At 57.1% G+C, this 17,050-nt stretch overlaps 1 protein-coding gene across 1 annotated transcript in view; it reads left to right on the top strand.

Annotated features, from left to right (window-relative positions):
- PMEPA1 (prostate transmembrane protein, androgen induced 1) overlaps positions 1-17,050 on the top strand; it is a 53,528-nt gene that overhangs the window by 30,139 nt on the left and 6,339 nt on the right. Inside the window, exon 2 of the mRNA XM_080684565.1 lies at positions 14,578-14,732. Coding sequence (XP_080540691.1) covers positions 14,578-14,732 — 155 coding nt within the window. The remainder of the gene's footprint in view (positions 1-14,577; positions 14,733-17,050) is intronic.

Genomic DNA, 17,050 nt, shown 5'->3' with positions numbered 1-17,050 from the left:
GCAGATGGGAGACACACACAGATGCCCTGGGACAGACCCAGACTCAGACAGGCAGAGAGACATTCGCTTCCACCTGCTGGGGCCCCCGCAGCGCTGGGCGCCTCCCCCGAGCCTCCCTGTTCCTGCCCGGCCAGGTGGCCCATGCAGGGGCCGGTGCCACTGTGTCTAGCGGTTATTCCCTAGAACCTTCCCCACAACACACACTGGCAGGAAGGAATGCCCCAGCCCGGGCCGGGGCCTGTCCGCAGGACCTGGGGTCCCAGTGAAGGATGAGCCAAGCGCGGCCCAGGGGCCAGTGAGGGGCTCTGTGTCCCAGGCCTTCCCGCCTGTCTGGCTTCTGGGGGACACGGGCCTTTTCTGTCAGCTGCTCTTTCTCGGAGCTGCGGGGCCGGACAGAGGAAGGCACTGGCACTGCTGTCGTCACGGGGCTGCCAGAGGGGCAGGCTGGGGTGTGGCTCTGTGTTGAGTTCATGTCGCTCTGTGATGAGAGTGGAGGTCAGGACACCAGGCTTCAGTGTCCCAGGCCGGGCCCCCTAACCTGTGTGAGCTCAGGCAGCCTCAGATTCCTGGTCCCTAAAGCAGGGGGACAGTGGAACGAGGACCCTCTGGAGAGTCGTCCGGGAAGGTTTGGTGAATGACGGAGACCTCTGACCCCGGGCAGGAAACAGGGCGAGGGCACAGGTGCCTGTCGGGCCTTCCTTGTTAGAATGGCGCTGGGAGATTTCAGGGCATCCAGCATCCACCCAGAAATAAACCCAGGCAGGGACATGGGTTCGAATCCCGTGCCGTAGAGGAGACCAGTCATGGGAAGATTGAAACCTCAGCTTCAAGGGCGGCTGTGAGCCCCACACCTGGCACACAGTAGGTGCACAGCCCCTGTGTGCTGCTTGAATGATGACGGGACTGCAGAGTCCCCAGGATAGATTAGACCAGCCGTGGGCAAACTACGGCCTGCGGGCCGGATCCAGCCCGTTCGGCTGTTCTATCCGGCCCGCGGAGCCGAAAGAGCAGAGGGTTCTCTTGCTCTCCCCTCCGCTCCTTCACCAGCAGCAGTGTTAACATGGCAACGTCGGGAAACACGGCCGCAGCTCCTTCTTCTGAGTGGGCGGATTTATATCCGCCCATTCAGTAGAAGGAACAACCTCTCAATCTTCCAGAGGCTCCTTGTAATGCCCGCGGACGTGTCCCCCGACATCACCCTGGGAATGCCTAGACACGTTATCGTGGTGATGTAGGGAGACACGCCCCTGGAGAGCACAGTATCAGAGCATTAGCTAAAAAGGAGACCAACAACACTGTTCCCACTGAAGTTGATGTTTTAAAGACCAAAAACCTTTCAACCCAGTCTACATTGCCATCTACATCTACGTTCCGGGCATAATTTGGAAATTGCACTAAAGAAAATGTTTAATTTACTGTTTACACATTTTGTTCTTTTCTATTTGTTTTAGTTTTAAATTATTTTATTATATTTAAGTTTAATTTGAAAGGCTTTTGTACCTTTCCTTTGTTAGGCAATTTTATTTTGCCTTTGCCATCTTCAGTATAAGGTATGTTATTGTGCTATGATTCCTCCATTTTTTGAAGTTTCAAATTATAATAATTAGTGTTTACATTCTTCTTGTTAAAATGTTTGAAATGAATAAAACTAATGAAATAATAAAAAAAAAGACCGTACCCTTTTATGTAATGATGTTTACTTTGAATTTTTTTTTTTTTTTTTAAAATATATTTTATTGATATTTTACAGAGAGGAAGGGAGAGGGATAGAGAGTTAGAAACATCGATGAGAGAGAAACATCGATCAGCTGCCTCCTGCACACCCCCTACTGGGGATGTGCCCGCAACCAAGGTACATGCCCTTGACCGGAATCGAACCTGGGACCTTTCAGTCTGCAGGCTGACGCTCTATCCACTGAGCCAAACCGGTTTCGGCTTACTTTGAATTTATATTAGTTCACACAAACACTCCATCCATGCTTTTGTTCCGGCCCTCCGGTCCAGTTTAAGAACCCATTGTGGCCCTCGAGTCAAAAAGTTTGCCCACCCCTGGATTAGACTAAGGACGGCCTTTTCTGTCCCCACTGGGTGCTTGTGCATCTCAGGCACGGGTTCTTCCCCCAGGACTTGCAGGTGGTCTCCCTGCCTGAAGCTCCTTTGTTTGTCTCTCCCAGGAATACTAGTCTGCCCGGGGCTGCCCTAACCAAACACCACACCTGGGGTTAAGCAGCAGAACTTGACTTTCTCCCTGTTCTGGAGGCTGGAAGTCCAAGGTCAGGGTCCTGGCACGTTGAGTTTCTGGTGAGACCTCTCTTCCTGCTTGTTGACAGTCAGAGGCTTTCCCTCGATGTGTGCGCTCTGGCGTCTCTTCTAGGGACACTCACCCTGTAGGATCAGCGCTCACACCAATGGCCTCATTACTTTCTCAGAGGCCCCATCTCCAGACACAGCCACCCTCGGGGTCCAGGCTTCAACAAATGGATCTGGGGGGACACGGACATGGAGTCCGCAACACAGGTCCCCTTCCTGAGACCCAGGCGGAGGACCTGGGGAGGCGGGTGAGAGCAGCCAGCCCTGCAGGTGTCTCTGTGAGCAGCAGCCTCCTGAGCTGCTGTTACTAGTGGGTTTACTGTGCGCTTGGCACCAAGACGCATTTTCCCACCGATTCTCACAACAGACCCCCAGCATGGCCAAGGGTCTGAAGGTGGGAGATGGGCCAGAGAGGTGTGTGCTAGTGGTGCCCCTTCTCCAGTTGGGGAAACTGAGACACAGAATGAAATCACTTCCTTGGGTCACATGTTCAGCCACTGGCAAAACTGGGGTTGGGTCCCGGCAGGCCAGCTCTGGGGCCCCACTACCCTGCCCTGCGTGTACAGAATTGAATTCAGTTCCTGGGGCCAGGGAGCCTGTTCTCCACCTTCTCCTGCCTTCTGACCTTTGACCTTGGCCATCAGTCCACCTCCCGGCTTCTGCCCTGGCTCAGACCCAGATAACTGGGCCCCTCTCAGCCCTGAAAGGGAAGGGCAGCCCCGGGTCAGTGGGGAGGCCCCTGCAGATGGTGGCTGCCCGGCCGACCCCAGCGGCGCCCCAGCACGTGGCCAGTTGATTGAGGAGCTATTGAAAAGTGACTAAATAGGGACCGCATTGTGCCGCCCAACTCAGAGTGGTGCTTGCTTTGTGTCAAGAGGCTTGGAGCCGGAGCCGGCCCACCTCCCCTCCTGGCTCGTGTTGGGAAACACCAGCTCTTGGAAAGGGGTCATTGAGAGAGAGGAACATCTGCTGGTTTGCAGGGAGCGTGCCTCGCACTGTTGGCCGCACTCGAGCTCACACACAGGCACGCGCACCCCTGGGTCTTTCTGGTATGCTAATTAAGATTTTTTTTTTTAACCAAAGTGACCAAACATATGCAAACTATAGAAATACAGAGAGTAACAAGTATAGTCCCCCTCTTCCAGAAGTAGCCATTGTTAACCATTTGCTGTAGATCGTCATGTTTGATGTAGAAATGGGTCTGTATGACATACACTGTTCCAGTCTCTTCACTTCTGCCCAACAGTGATTTCTAGCACATCCACCACCAACCTATGGACCAGTGGGCCTCAGCCGGGCGATTCTCAGCCAGGGACACTGGGCGACGTCTAGAGACATTGTGTGTTGTCACACCGTGGGGGTGATGTGCTCCTGGCCCCGGTGGGCAGAGAGCAGGGTGTTGCTAAGCACCCTGTGATGCACAGGGCGGCTCCCCAGTGGAGAGTGGCCCAGCCCCAATGTCAGTAACGCCCAGGCTGTGAAGCCCTGCTGTAGGTTTGTATATGTTCTTAGTGGCCCTGTCATATTCCATAATGTGACTTACTGTGTGTTTAGTGGGATGGAGGTGCCGCTGGTTGTTCACTTAAGGAATGCTGCGGTGGTAGCCTCATGTACCCGTGCTTCCCAGCCCATCTGTGAATTTTCTGTTAGATACAATCGTGGAAGTGACATTCATTGGATTAGAAAGGTAGCATGCATTTAAAAAATTTTTTTAATCCTCACCCAAAGATAGGTTCTTATTGATTTTAGAGAGAGAAGAGGGAGAGAGAAACATCCCACGTGTGCCCCAACTGGGGATCGAACTTGCAATCTAGGTATGTGCCCTGACCAGAAATCAACCCTGCAACCTTTTGGTGCACCAGACGATGCTCCAACCCACTGAGCCACCTGGCCAGGGCAATTTTGGTAGGTACTGCCAGAGAAGATTATTATGGCCAACACTACCAATGGCAGACAACTCCCCCACCCATACCCACCCCTCCCATTTGTTACCTACTCTCCTGAATTAAAATGCATTTGATATATTTTATTTTTAATTGTTATTATCAAAGAGGAAGGGGGAGAGTTAGAAACATCAATGATGAGAGAGAATCATTGATCAGCTGCCTCCTGCACACCCCACATTGAGGATGGAGCTGCAACCGGGCATATGCCCTGACTGGGAATCGAACTGTGACCTCCTGGTTCATAGGTCAACGCTCAACCACTGAGCCGCGTGGGCTGGGCTGTTTGATGCATTTTAAGTAACTTTCCATTGCACCCCCAGCGGGTCCATTGATGGAACCAGGTGTCTCTCTGCAAGTTCACTCCATTCTGCCGATAGCTCCCGCGTGGTGAGTGATATCCTGCTGACAGTGGGTGTTTAAAGATGTTCGATGTCGGTGACAATAGAAAAAAAAATCCCATTAGTTCTTTCCATTTGGATAATAGCAAGAAAGATAAAAGCACTGCTTTGTCTTTCCTGTTGAAGGAGCTTTTAATCATGAGGTTCTAAAATGATTACATAGCCCTTTGCGGTCCCTCGAGCCCACCAGCTGGTTCCCACAAGTGCTTTCGGACCCACACCCGCCCTTCCGCCCCTTCTGAGGCCACCTCCCGAAAGATAACCTGGGCCGAAGCCCCGACAAGGGAGGCTCTACACAGTTGCCATTTGGGCTTCGGCAGTCAATTCTGGGTGGTCCCTCCACACCGAGGAAGGTGTCCCACCAGGTGGAAGGAGGACGCGCGGCAGGCAGGACAGGTGGAGGGAATGGTTTACCTTCAGAGTCCTTTAGACCTGGGCCCATGTTGTCGGCTCATCACTCACCTTGACTGTGTCTGGACCCTTGGGATTCCGCATGCTTCCACCTGAGCTGGGGCAGCCTCACGTGGCACCTTCTCTCTTAGTGGCCTCGGGAGTACAGAGCTGAGTCCTGGGTGCCCATCCCGAGACGCCCAGGACCAGAGGGGAAACGAGTTAGAATTCAGCGTGGTACCCAGGTGCTTGAAGCCCAGAGGGGGGCCAAGCCCAGCAGGGGAGTACATTGTGTGCACACGTGTGTTTGACCAGGGAGGCAGGAGGGGCAGAGACGGCCAGCCAGGCAAGGAGAGTCTAGGAGGGGCCTTGGGGTGGAGGGAATGGGGTGCACTGGACTGTCTTCGGTTGTCACATTGGCTCTCCAGGAACACGCAGGTGGGAGGACACTGCCTTCTGCGTAGCTGCCAGTCAGTCTAGGTTGAGGAGAGTCTGGCCACATGCGTCTCCCCTCCAGCAAGGGGGCAGGCCCAGGGGGACCTCCTGGCACCTGGATGTCACCTCGGGCTCCCCAGCCAGGGACACCTGATGGGGTGGTCAGTCACCTCAGGGCCAGCCAGAGGCCACCTGATGTCTGGGCTTCGCCCCATCCCCCCAAAGTGCTGCCAGACTCAGGGCCTTCCCCCCCCCCCCCAAAGTGCTGGGAAGCATCACGTGGGAGGCCTCTGTCTATCCTGGATACTGACAGGTGCTGCTCACATCTTGTCTCTTTCACTTCGAATGGAATTATGTGAGCATACAGCATGCGTGTCACGTGGGGGGGTGGTGCCCGCTGGCCCCCAGTCCCTACATACCCATAGACATGGGTGTGCAACATTCACTTGTATGTTAAAATATATATATTTATACTTCCTTAAACAAAAACGGGCTCCTCCTATTTGGTGGCTTCTTTCTCATAGCCGGGCGGTTTTCGAGTTGGTGCGCACCATCTCCCTGGCTGTGCCGCCCCCTGGGGGGACATTGACAGGGCTCCCGGTGATTTTATCCTTCCTTGCAGACCTGCATGGGCCTTTTGGACACTCAGATGCGTGCGAGAGAACAACAGATCATTTATTCAGTTTGTGCTATGTACCTGCTCCAGGGAAGGCGCTGTCCTCGGTGCTGGGGCTGCAGAGACTAAGAGTCGTTCCAGGTGACACGGATGTCCTAGGAGGCAGGAAATAAGTGGTTAGACGGGTCACAGATGGCGTTCCAGATTAGTGTCACAGACAACAACGGGGCAGGCACAGGACGTGGGTCCTGGGGTTGGGACAGTCAGACAAGGTGCTCAGGGACACGTCCTGGGGAGGTGACATTGGGACAGAGGCCGAGGGGAGGAGGCAGCGAGCACTTGGATGTGGGGAAAGATCGTTCTGGGGAGAAGGAAGAGCCCGTGCCAAGGCCCCGAGGTCAGCCTGGGCGAGGTCTTGTCACAGAGAGCGTGGAGCAAAGGGAGAGAATTCCAGGAGAAATCCATGTGGGGGTGAAGCCCAGAAGTTGCTTTCCCTGGTCAAGGCTCACACTTGAAAGGTTCTAGGAGATTTTTTGCTCTGCAGGGGTATGAGCCCCAGCTTACACTGTCCGCTAGCCCCGGCCCTGGCAGAGGGCACCACTCCGCGGGCCTCTCCAGCCACGGTGGATGGATTCGATCATCCAGGGGCTCCTTCCTGGAGATATTGACTCCAAAGGAGCTCACGTGTTTCTTGTGCAGCGGTGTGAAGTGGGGACCGTGTCAGCCCTCCATTCCCCCCAGACACCATTTGCCTGAAGTCACAGTAAGTGGCAAGGCTGGGATTCAGACTCATGGACCTTGGGAGCAAACCTCATGCTCTGAACCTGCACCCTCAATTCTGCCATGAGCAGCAGGGCAGGGAGCCTCGGGCCCTGGTGCCAGGCATGGTCCAGCAGGCATGTGACTTGTTCCCTCCTGGACACCGGCACACCAGGCAGTGTCTCAGGATTCACGTTCAGGTAATGGGGGCCAGACGCTCAGCTGCTTGCTTGGCACGGAGTGAGCACTTGATATGCAGAACAGTCTGTTTTTTTTATTATTATTACTAGAGGCCTGGTGCACGAATTTCGTGTGCCAGTATGGTCCTTAGGCCTGGCCTGAGATCAGGGCCATCTTCCCCGGCTGCCTGCAGCCGGCTCCTGGCCCCACCCCCCACTGCCACTCACCCCCGGTTCTCTGTTCGCCATCGGGTGATCGGAGCCTGCTGGCCGGGGGAAGGGACCGAGAGATCAGCTGTTCCTGCCTGCTCACTGGCCCCGCCGCAGGTTGCCCTCTGTGTGTGGGGCAACTGGTAGGACGGGGGCCTTGGCCTGGTGCCACCAGTGTCCCCTGCCACCCACCCCCAGTTCCCCATTCACCATCAGGTGATCGGAGCCTCTGGCCAGGGAAAGGGACCACAAGGTGGTCAGTGCGCCTCATAGTGACTGGTCGAGCAGTCATTCTGGTCATTCTGCCATTAGGGTCAATTTGCATATTACCCTATTATTATATAGGATTTCTTTTTTAATCCACACTCAAGGATATTTTTTCCATTGCTTTTTTTTAAAGAGTGGAAGAGAGGAAGGGAGGAGGAAGGAGAGAGAGAGAGAGAGAGAGAGAAACAGAGAGAGAGAGAAACATCAACGTGAGAGAGACACATTGATTAGTTGCCTCCCTAACGCACCCAACCAGGACTGGGAATCAAACCAAGACCCTTTGGCCCCTCTGATCCACTCTAATCACTGAGAAACACCGGCCAGGGCCGGTATACTTTGTTTTAAAAAAACGAGAAAATTGGCCCAGGTTTGTTGTTCACCCCCAAACCTCAAGAGGAAGATATCCATTTTTTGGTAACCTATAAATGATCTAACCCAAAAAGTTATGCCGTGGAGGTGTCTGAAATGATTGGCACCAGGATTATACAGATGACGTGTTAAAGAATTGTACACCTGAAACTTACATAATTTTCTTTACCAATGTCACCCCAATTAATTCAATAAGGCAATAGAAAGGAAGAAAGAAAAGAAAGGGTGCCAGGAGTGATCGGAAAGTTATTCCTTTGATGTCTGGTTTGATTTTATTTGAAATTTGGGGGTTCTCATTCAAATGCAGTGGGGGTAGGGAGGGAGGAGGGACAGTAAATGAAGTGGCTGGAGCCCAGGCAGGCTGGGGTGCCATGGAATGACAATGAGGGCTTCCCTGGTGGGTCTCACCCAGGCAGGCCTAACAAGATTAGATTTTCATAAGTTTCAGACAGCGTCAATTCCTAATTCCTCGGTGTGCAGCCGGGAGGCCAGACAGGGGCAGCCTGCACGGGCTACTTGTTAACCAGGAAGCCTGTGGGCTGCCCCTCTGCCCGGAGCAGACACGGGTGGTGGGGGGTCGTCTGGTCTGGAAGCTCCCATGGGCTGGCAGGAGCCAGTGAATTCTGGCCCAGCTTCCCAGCTGAGGAAAGAGAAATGAGCCCCAGCACCCCACTTCCATGCAAATGGTTGTCCAAAATCTCAGTGGCCATCACACCCATTTATATATATACTAGAGGCCTGGTGCACGAAATTTGTGCACGGTGGGAGGTCCCTCAGTCTGGCCTGCACCCTCTCCAATCCAGGACCCCTCGGGGGATGTCTGACTGTTGGTTTAGGTCCCATCCTGCAGGGATGGGGCCTCAGCCGGCATTCAGACCTCCCTATCGCAATCCGGGACCACTGGCTCCTAACCACTTGCCTGCCTACCGTCTTGATCGCCGCCTAACAGCTCCCCGGCCAGCCTCATGGCCCCCCACCTGCCCTTCCCTGCTGGCCTCATGGCCCCCAACCGCCCTCCCCTGTGGGCCTTATTGTCCCTAACTGCCTCTGCTTCGGCCCCCACACTGTAGCTTTGTCCAGAAGGAAGTCGGATGGTAGGAACATAACCGGTCTCCCGGTCTAATTAGCATATTATCCTTTTATTAGTATAGATCAGGGGTGGGCAAACTTTTTGACTCGAGGGCCACAATGGGTTCTTAAACTGGACCGGAGGGCCGGAACAAAAGCATGGATGGAGTGTTTGTGTGAACTAATATAAATTCAAAGTAAAGGAGCGGAGGGGAGAGCAAGAGAACCCTCCGCTCTTTCGGCTCCACGGGCCGGATAAACAGCCGAATGGGCCAGATCCGGCCCGCGGGCCATAGTTTGCCCACGGCTGGTATAGATAATACTTGCACAGCCAGGCCTGCTCTTGGCACAGATTAGCAAGTCCGACACCAGCCCCTCCCCATTTACAGCTGGGAAGTGGCCCAGGCTCCTGCCCATAATTCAGGTGACAACTCTGTCACCAAGAACAGGGGGCATAAACTCAGACTCAAAAGAATCCCATCTTTCCCTTCACTCACCCCTCAGGAACACGTGCTCCAGACCACAGCGGCGCCAGCCGCACCCGCACTGTGGTCAGTGGGAAGCACGGGTCCTATCCCCATTGAAACCTGCCAGGCCCAATTTAATGCGGTCGTGTCGAAAATGTATCCCTGCGTATTCTTCCTGTGTCACAGATCTGGTTGAGTGTTTCATAACTATTTTGAAATAATTGATTTCTTTTTAAGCCTCGATTTTAATGTAATCTTAAAAACAGGTTCTGAGAGAGCATCCTGGCAGCTGTGGCTTCGGGATGCTCTCCCCTCGGCCCCTGGCTGTGAGGGGCTGGCGTGCACCCGGGTGGTCATGGGAGTTAAAGCGGGAAGTCCTGTCCTGGCGAGGTACTTGGCACCTAGATGGTGCAGAGGAGAGGGCAGCTGCTAGTGTCTTTATGAAGTGCCCGGGGTGGTGCCCACAGCTCCCTGTGCCTGACAAGCGGTTCCTTCCTCTCTGTCCTCACTGTCCTCCGTGTTGGCGGAGAGAGATGGGCAACACTGGCCACAGCCACTGGCTTCCAGGACCACGTGGTGGGTGACGCTCCAGCCAGGTGGCCAGTCCCGTTAACACGAGGCCTTTGCCTGGACGCGGCTGTTGGCGACACTGGAGCCATGGGACTTAGGCCTGGGTGTGGGCAGTCGGCCTCATCGGGGCCCGTGGGCTGTAGGGCCTTCAGCCAGCCCCTCGCCTCTCTCAGCCTCCGTGTAATGGGGGGAGGTCACAGAATGACAGTGAGGATTCGATAAAGCAATGTCCGTGGGATTCGGGCCGTGCCGGACACCCAGGGGATCCGAGGTGTGTGTGACCGTCTCAGCCACTGCGTCTGTTTGTGGCAGAGAAGACAAAAGCCGGGAGGTCTGACCACTCCGGGGCCACAGAGGGACCTGTGCGTTTGAAATTATTCACAAGGAAAGAGGATGCTAAATTAAACTAGAGTGGCTTTACTCTGCATGCGGAAGCAGGGCCCGGTCACCCCGGAGCCTGCCACATCCGTCACCCACCCCAAGGGGGGTACAGAGTGAAAGAACAGCTACTCTCGCCCACCCACCCAGCAGACCTGATGCCCGAACACAGTGAGTGAGTGAGGAAAAGTGCTGTCTTTTCCGAGGGCTCCGTCTCACAGCCGGGAGCAGGGACAAGGGTCCATAGTCCCTAGTGGCCTCTGACCCAGCTGCCAGCCTGGGTGGCCTTTTGGATGACCTTGCCCCAAACACTGAACCCTGGGACAGATCCAGCATTTCCTGGGCACCAGCCTGGGGAGGGGTGCCATTGTCCCCACAGGGGTGTTGGGAATCATGATAACAGTGACCACGGAGCACCTGCTGCGTCCTGTCCTCTCTGAGCTCTTTCCAGGTTGTAACTGGGGCTCACAGAGGTGCGTGTGCCCAAGGTGTGGTCACACCTCGTAGCTGGCAGACGCAGATGTCCTCAGAGGCGCTCGGGGTGTGGGAGAGCCAGGAGAATTGAGCAGAACAAGGCCCTTTCCCATTTTAGCTCTCAGGGAGGCTCTGGGTTCAGGACCTGGCCCTGCTTTTTCTAGGAATGGCTCCCTGAGCCTCAGTTTGCTCGTCTGCAAATTGGGGATGGGGATGGCATCCACCTCATCACTCGGGGGAACAGAGCTCAGCGCTGGCCTGCACATGCTGCAACTGTTAGCACCATCACCATGGTTACAGCGAGTAGTTACCATGAGTACCGCGAGTGGGGCTGTGGACCAGCCCGCCCACCCCCTCTCGCTCTGTCCCCTTGGTGACCAGGCTCTGGCATTGAGTCCTGTGGTCACAGGAGATTTGGGGATTCAAGTTGGAGGTCAGTGGTAGGTCCCACCTCTGCATGTACCATCCAGGCCACTTGGCCTCCTGTCTGGGTAAAGGGAGGTCTGTCAGTTTGGGGAAACTGAGGCAGGGCCCTGCATCTAACCATTGGCAGTTGAGTGACCCTGGACTCCGCTTTGGCTGGAGGTCCCGAAGCCGCCCACCCTGTGCTTGGCCTCCCAGTGCCTTTAAAGCTCTTGGACGAGTCACTGGCACTAGAGGCGGGGCAGCCTCCTGGAGGGTCCCTAGGTTCTGGGGAGATGGGGAGGTGGGCCCACTGGGGAGCCGCCTGGCCACTGTCCCCTTTGGCCCATGGGGTTCCAGCAGCAGTGCCTTCCAGAGGGGTGTGTGGACTGGGGAGAGGGGCTCATGCTGTGAGTGCTCTCCCCTCATCCTCCCCCTACCCTCACCCCCCGTGGGAGCCAGAGTGAGGGTCACACGACGCTGAGGCCCAAGCTACCCAAGGGGCCAGGCTGGTGACTGACCTGGGAGGGGCTTGGGTCAAGCGATGGCACAACCTGTGTAGAGGGTGGCCGCCCACCCCGGTTAGGGAACTGTGGGTGCAGATGTCCTCAGGCCTCCAGTGTGCAACCTTTCCCAGCAGGTGCTTTCGGGGTTCACGTCCCAGAGAAGGGGTTCATGTCCTCTGCTTGTGAAAGTGCATGGGGGTGCTGTCAGTAGGACCAGAGTCCCCTCACCCCATAGCCAAGGCCAAACCCCGCCCAGGGCATTCTCTCCTGTCCCGGGGAGTCCGCTGCTGGGGCTCCTGCACACTCAGTGCCCACCCCGAGCCTTTGTGCCGGGTGTGGTCTACGGCGTTCAGGTTACCCCTTTCTCCTCGGGCTAATAGGTTTGGGCTGCCCTTGTTTTGCTGTCGCTGGGGTGCTAATGAGCCCCCCAGTAATCATGGTCACCTTCAGGACACGCTCCCTGAGTGTGGACACATCACCATCCACAGGCTTCCCGGGCAGCTGCCCTTCATCCTTCCCTTAGCTTGGGCAGTAGGGATGGACTCGAGCCATGTCAGGGCACAGCGGCTGTGCCAGCCTGGGCCAGAGAGAGGCTCAGGGACCCTGGCCTCTCCTCCTTGCTCTGGGCCCAGACCCCATGCCTTGGCTTCCAGAATATGACCCCAAACCAGCTGTACTTACTTTTTCTGAGAGTTTCTCCCTCTCCTGCCACGGGGGTTTTGTGGCTCATGCCTTCGTGGGTTGTGGCCGGCACCTGGGTGGGTACAACAGTGCTGTCAGGAGCCGCCTGTGCTCATTTCTGGGGGTGATCCTTTCACTCTGGACACCGGACCCCAGAAACCAGGTCCTCTGGGCCTCTCTTGGCCGTCCGTGGAGCTGTGGGGGTTCTTCACACCCACTTGGTCTGCGGGGGCCCATCCATGGATGGCCCTGTGCTGCAGCCACTGTCGCCATCCAGACCTGGCGACATCAGCAGGAGGGCAGAGCCTGGCCTGGGCCCTGCAAGCCACCTGGGCAGGGACAAAGGCAGCCCACACCCCCCTCCAGACCCAGCATGGGCAGGGCCCCTGAGACAGTGGGGGAGGGGAGATGGGTGCCCACTGCTGCTGTCTGGCTGGGGGCAGAGTTGGCCAGGCGGGGGGCGGGGAGTCACAGGTCCCTTGGGGGAGGCCATGGTGTTGCACACAGCCGGCCTGTGTGTCCCTGAATGGGTGGCTTTATCCTGGGTCCTAACCGCCAGGACCTGGCCCTATGGAATCAAGCCAGGCTGCCAGGCCCGGGACCAGCCTGTCTAGGGAGGCAGGAGGTGTGGCCATAGTAACTGAGTTGAGGCAAGACGACTGGCCTTTGCCCAGCCCTGGCCCGCCCTCCCGGCAAGAACTCAGGGTGTCCGGAGGGTGGTGGCGGCTGCCCAGTCTCTGCCTGGCGGGGCCCCAGCCTTCTCAGGGCTCCGTGTTGCACCAAAGCCCCTGGCCATCCTCCCGCCTGGCCCCTCCAGAGCGAAAAGGAGACACAGTTCCACCCACGGGCCAGAGCCAAGGCCCAAACTCCAGATTAAATTCCTGGGTGCAATGACCGTGGGAGGAGCCACCAGTTCTGGACCCTTGGGTTACGGGAGTCTGTCACCTGACCTCTAAGGTGGCTGATGAAAGTGGCCTGGGCTGTACTCGGCCCCATGCAGGGATGCCCGTGCCACTGTTCTGGATCATCCCGTTGCTGGGCATTGTGTGCACGTAGGAGGTTGCACAGCACTGCTGGCCCCTGCCCACCACGTGCCAGGAGCACCCCTTGTTGTGACCATCACTCCTGTCCCCAGATATTGCCACATGTCCCCTGGGGGGCAGACTTGCCTGACTTACTTACTAATGGTGCCAAGTGGGCAGAAATATAAGGAGAAGGTGGGCATCCTGGAAACCCGCGGGATGAAAGGGCCAGGGCTCCCGGACGATGTGGCTCTGTGTGGAGAGGCTTCCGTGGTTGGACCAACAGCAACGTTCACCGCTGGAATCCTCCGGAAAACAGACCCCAGAGTCAAGAGGGGCTGGCCCTGCAGGGCTTGGAGTTTGGGTGGGCCCCGTTGGAGGCAGAGTGCTAACACAGCCACTCCTCACCTGCAGCCACAGCCACGCCTCACCTGCAGCCACAGCCACACCTCACTTCAAACCGCAGCCACGCCTCACCTGCAGCCACAGCCACGCCTCACTGCAGCCACAGCCACACCTCATCTGCAGCCTGTCCCACCCTGCCCACTCCACTCTTCTGTCTTGGAGGAGAAAAAGCTGAGCCAAGTGGCTGTGAGCTTGAACCTGCCCTGGGGGCCCCTCCGCGAGTGGCTCTGGAGTGCCTGGTGGCATTGTGGAGTCTCCTTGTCCATCTGGGTCAGGAGGCACAATCCTCTGCTTGTTGGACAGGGTGTTCTGCCCAGCAGGCCGGGGAGGCTAACACCTGCTGCGGGGCCGGGGGGAGGGGGTCTGCTGGCACCAGCCATGGCCACCTGCCAAGCCCCTCAACAGGGACCTGCTGAGTCAGCAGAAACCTCCGGCAAGATCAAAATACCCTTCCTTTCCCAGCACTTGAGAGGTTTTCTGTCTTCGAGGGGAAACAAAACAAAACCAGAAATAAGAATTGCAGTGTCTGCAGCCACGGGAACTGGTTGTTCTGAGCCTCTTGGCCAGAGGGGGTCCTCACACTCCTGTCCGTGGAGGGTGGTGTGTGTGGTGTGATTGTTTGTGTCTCTGAGTGGGGGCATCTGCAGGAGCCGTGGGCGTTTATGGGCTGGGTGTGGGGGGCCGTGTGGGGTTCCCAGGGCTCACGAGTCCCCTTGCTCTTGCAGCGGAGCTGGAGTTCGTGGAGATCACCATCATCGTGGTGGTGGTAATGGTGATGGTGGTGGTGATCACGTGCCTGCTCAGCCACTACAAGCTGTCCGCGCGCTCCTTCATCAGCCGGCACAGCCAGGGCAGGAGGAGAGAAGACGCCCTGTCCTCAGTGAGTGCCACCCTCGGGACCACCAGGGTGCCCCAAGCCGGGGTCGCAGGACCTGCAGGGGACAGAGCTCCAGGTTCAGGCAGAGGCCGGGCAGACAGGGTGGTGGCTCAGGTGCCGAGCCCTGCTGGTGACCCAGACACGGGAGAGCCCTTCCTCAGCCAGCGCCTCCGGGCGTCGGGCAGGGACTCGGCGCCTTGGAGGCAGCGGGTCACCGGGGAAGGACTCTTCCCGGGGCCGAGTGTAATCCCAGCTCCCGGGTCCTGGCCGTGTGCCCTGGGACCAGTCCCTCCTTCATGAAACGGGCTTCAGTCCCACTCGTGGGAAAGCCTGGGGCAGACGCTGGGGTCCGAGGGCAGTTGGGAATCGAGGAAGGTGGCTCACAGGCAGCCCCGAGACTGTGGGCAGCGCACATCTCAGTCGATGTTCTTTGGCACCGGGAGGACAGTGACAGGACAGGAGGCGGTGCTGGGTGTGGCCTCCCGGTTCCTGGGTCTCCGGCTGAGCCAAGTCCACAGGCAGGCCTGTCCCGGCAGGTTCTGGCATCTCTGCTTGCATCAGGCCACAGCCTCAGTGTGCCACCAGGTTGCCAGGGCAAGGAGCTGCCGCTCTGAGGCCTCACAGCTTTTAAGTGGCGGTTTGAGAGGTTTGAAGAGCCCACAGCCCGTTTGTTCTCCTCCCTGTTGTTTCTCCCTCTGGGCTGGAGCCAGTGAGGGCCTTTTGCACAAAGGACAATAGACCAGCCCTCCAGGCCAGCCCTATAGACATGCTCCAGGTGGGTCCCCTTCCCTCCAAGGAGAGTGAGCATCTGTGGAATAGGTGGAGCTAGCCTTTCTCCTGCCGCCCCAGGTGGCCCAGCCTATGGTCCTGGAGGATGAAGTTGGCGACTGTGGAGGTGCAGAGGCTCCCGGGGGAGGTGTGTCTGCTTCCACGGAGGGCGGCAGCTCTGTGGCAGCACCTGGGACTTCATGCCCAGATGGAGGTTAGGATTCAGGATACCCGGGGCTAAAAGAAAGGTGCCCCTCCCCCCTGCCATCTACCCAGCCACCTGCACAGGTCCCCAGGGACGCCTAGATGGGTAAACACAGCCTTGTTAGGCCTGATGAAAGGGTGGCAGCTCCCCTGAGGACCCCCTGCCAGACAGGGCGGGTCTGAGGAATCTCTGGATCCAGCAACCTCCCAGAGAGACCCAAACCCTGCCACAGTCTGCCTGGGGCTGGGCCCAGCCCGGCCTGGCTGCCCTGCCGTGGCCCCTTTTCGGGGTGACTTTCTGGGTATTTGTTTCCTCACTGGCATGCAGTCAAGCCCATTCCCATGGAATCTTCCCTGGTGGCTGTGTTTGCCCCAGAGCAACGTTGTTAGTGGTGTAACAGACCGTCTGCCCCACCAAGCAGGAACTAGCTCACTCTCTGGCCCTTTAAGGAAACAGTTTGCAGACCCCTGGTTCTACATGGGGAAGCCATGCCAGGCTGGACGGGCTCACCACAAGGAAGCTTCTAGAAAAAAAAATGATGGAGCCTGGGGGTGCTGGGGATGGGAGGGGGGATGGGAGGGGGCAAGAAGGAGCTGTCTGAAACAACCCTGGGGGTCTGGCATTTGCATCTGGAAAGATGTTGGGGCCATTCACTGAACTGGGGAACAAGGCAAGGAAGACCAGCCGCTTGGCAGGGGTTGTACTTGCGTGCAGTGCCGCCCTGGCGGTGGGTTTCTGTACGCAGGGCCAGGCTGGTGGGGAGCTGGGGTGCTGTGGGAGCCTCCAGCCAGGCATCTGGCCCGGTGGGTGGTTCCCCGAACTCTCTGAAGGAGGAGGTGACCTCCAAATGCACGGGTGGAGGTAGTCAGTGGCAAGGATGGTGGGTGGTTCTGGGTCTGCCGTGGGGCACCCAGGCGCTGATGGGTGTTTTCGTAACCTCCCTGAGTGGTGCTACTTTGCAACCAGGTGGAGGACCTCTGGGCTAGGGCTCTGCCGGTGGGGGTGGAAGTGGGAGAAGAGGTGTTGGCGGCCATGTCCTGCCGGGGCTTGGCTGGAGGGCCTCACAGGAGGCTTTTAGAGGGGCTTGTATGGGTCACATTTCATCCAAGACACCGTGGCTGCTTGCACCCCTCCCCAGGGCTCCCGACTCCATTTGGGAACAGGTGGTTGGTTTACTGGGAGAATTGAAATGATGCTTAAAAGAGCTTATCACAGTACCTGACACCAAGGCAGCAATTGATATGGCATTGTTAATTAATATTAGTACCAAAATGGCCATTGACGACCATATTTACAGTAACAGTGTATGTCTGCTCTCTGCATCCCCACACCTGGAACATACTAGGCC

This window comes from Plecotus auritus (genome assembly GCF_963455305.1).
Source record: "Plecotus auritus genome assembly, chromosome: 8".
NCBI classification, from domain to species: Eukaryota; Metazoa; Chordata; class Mammalia; order Chiroptera; family Vespertilionidae; genus Plecotus; species Plecotus auritus.
Note: the sequence above shows the minus strand (reverse complement) of the source record. Positions and strands in the feature narration are given on the sequence as shown.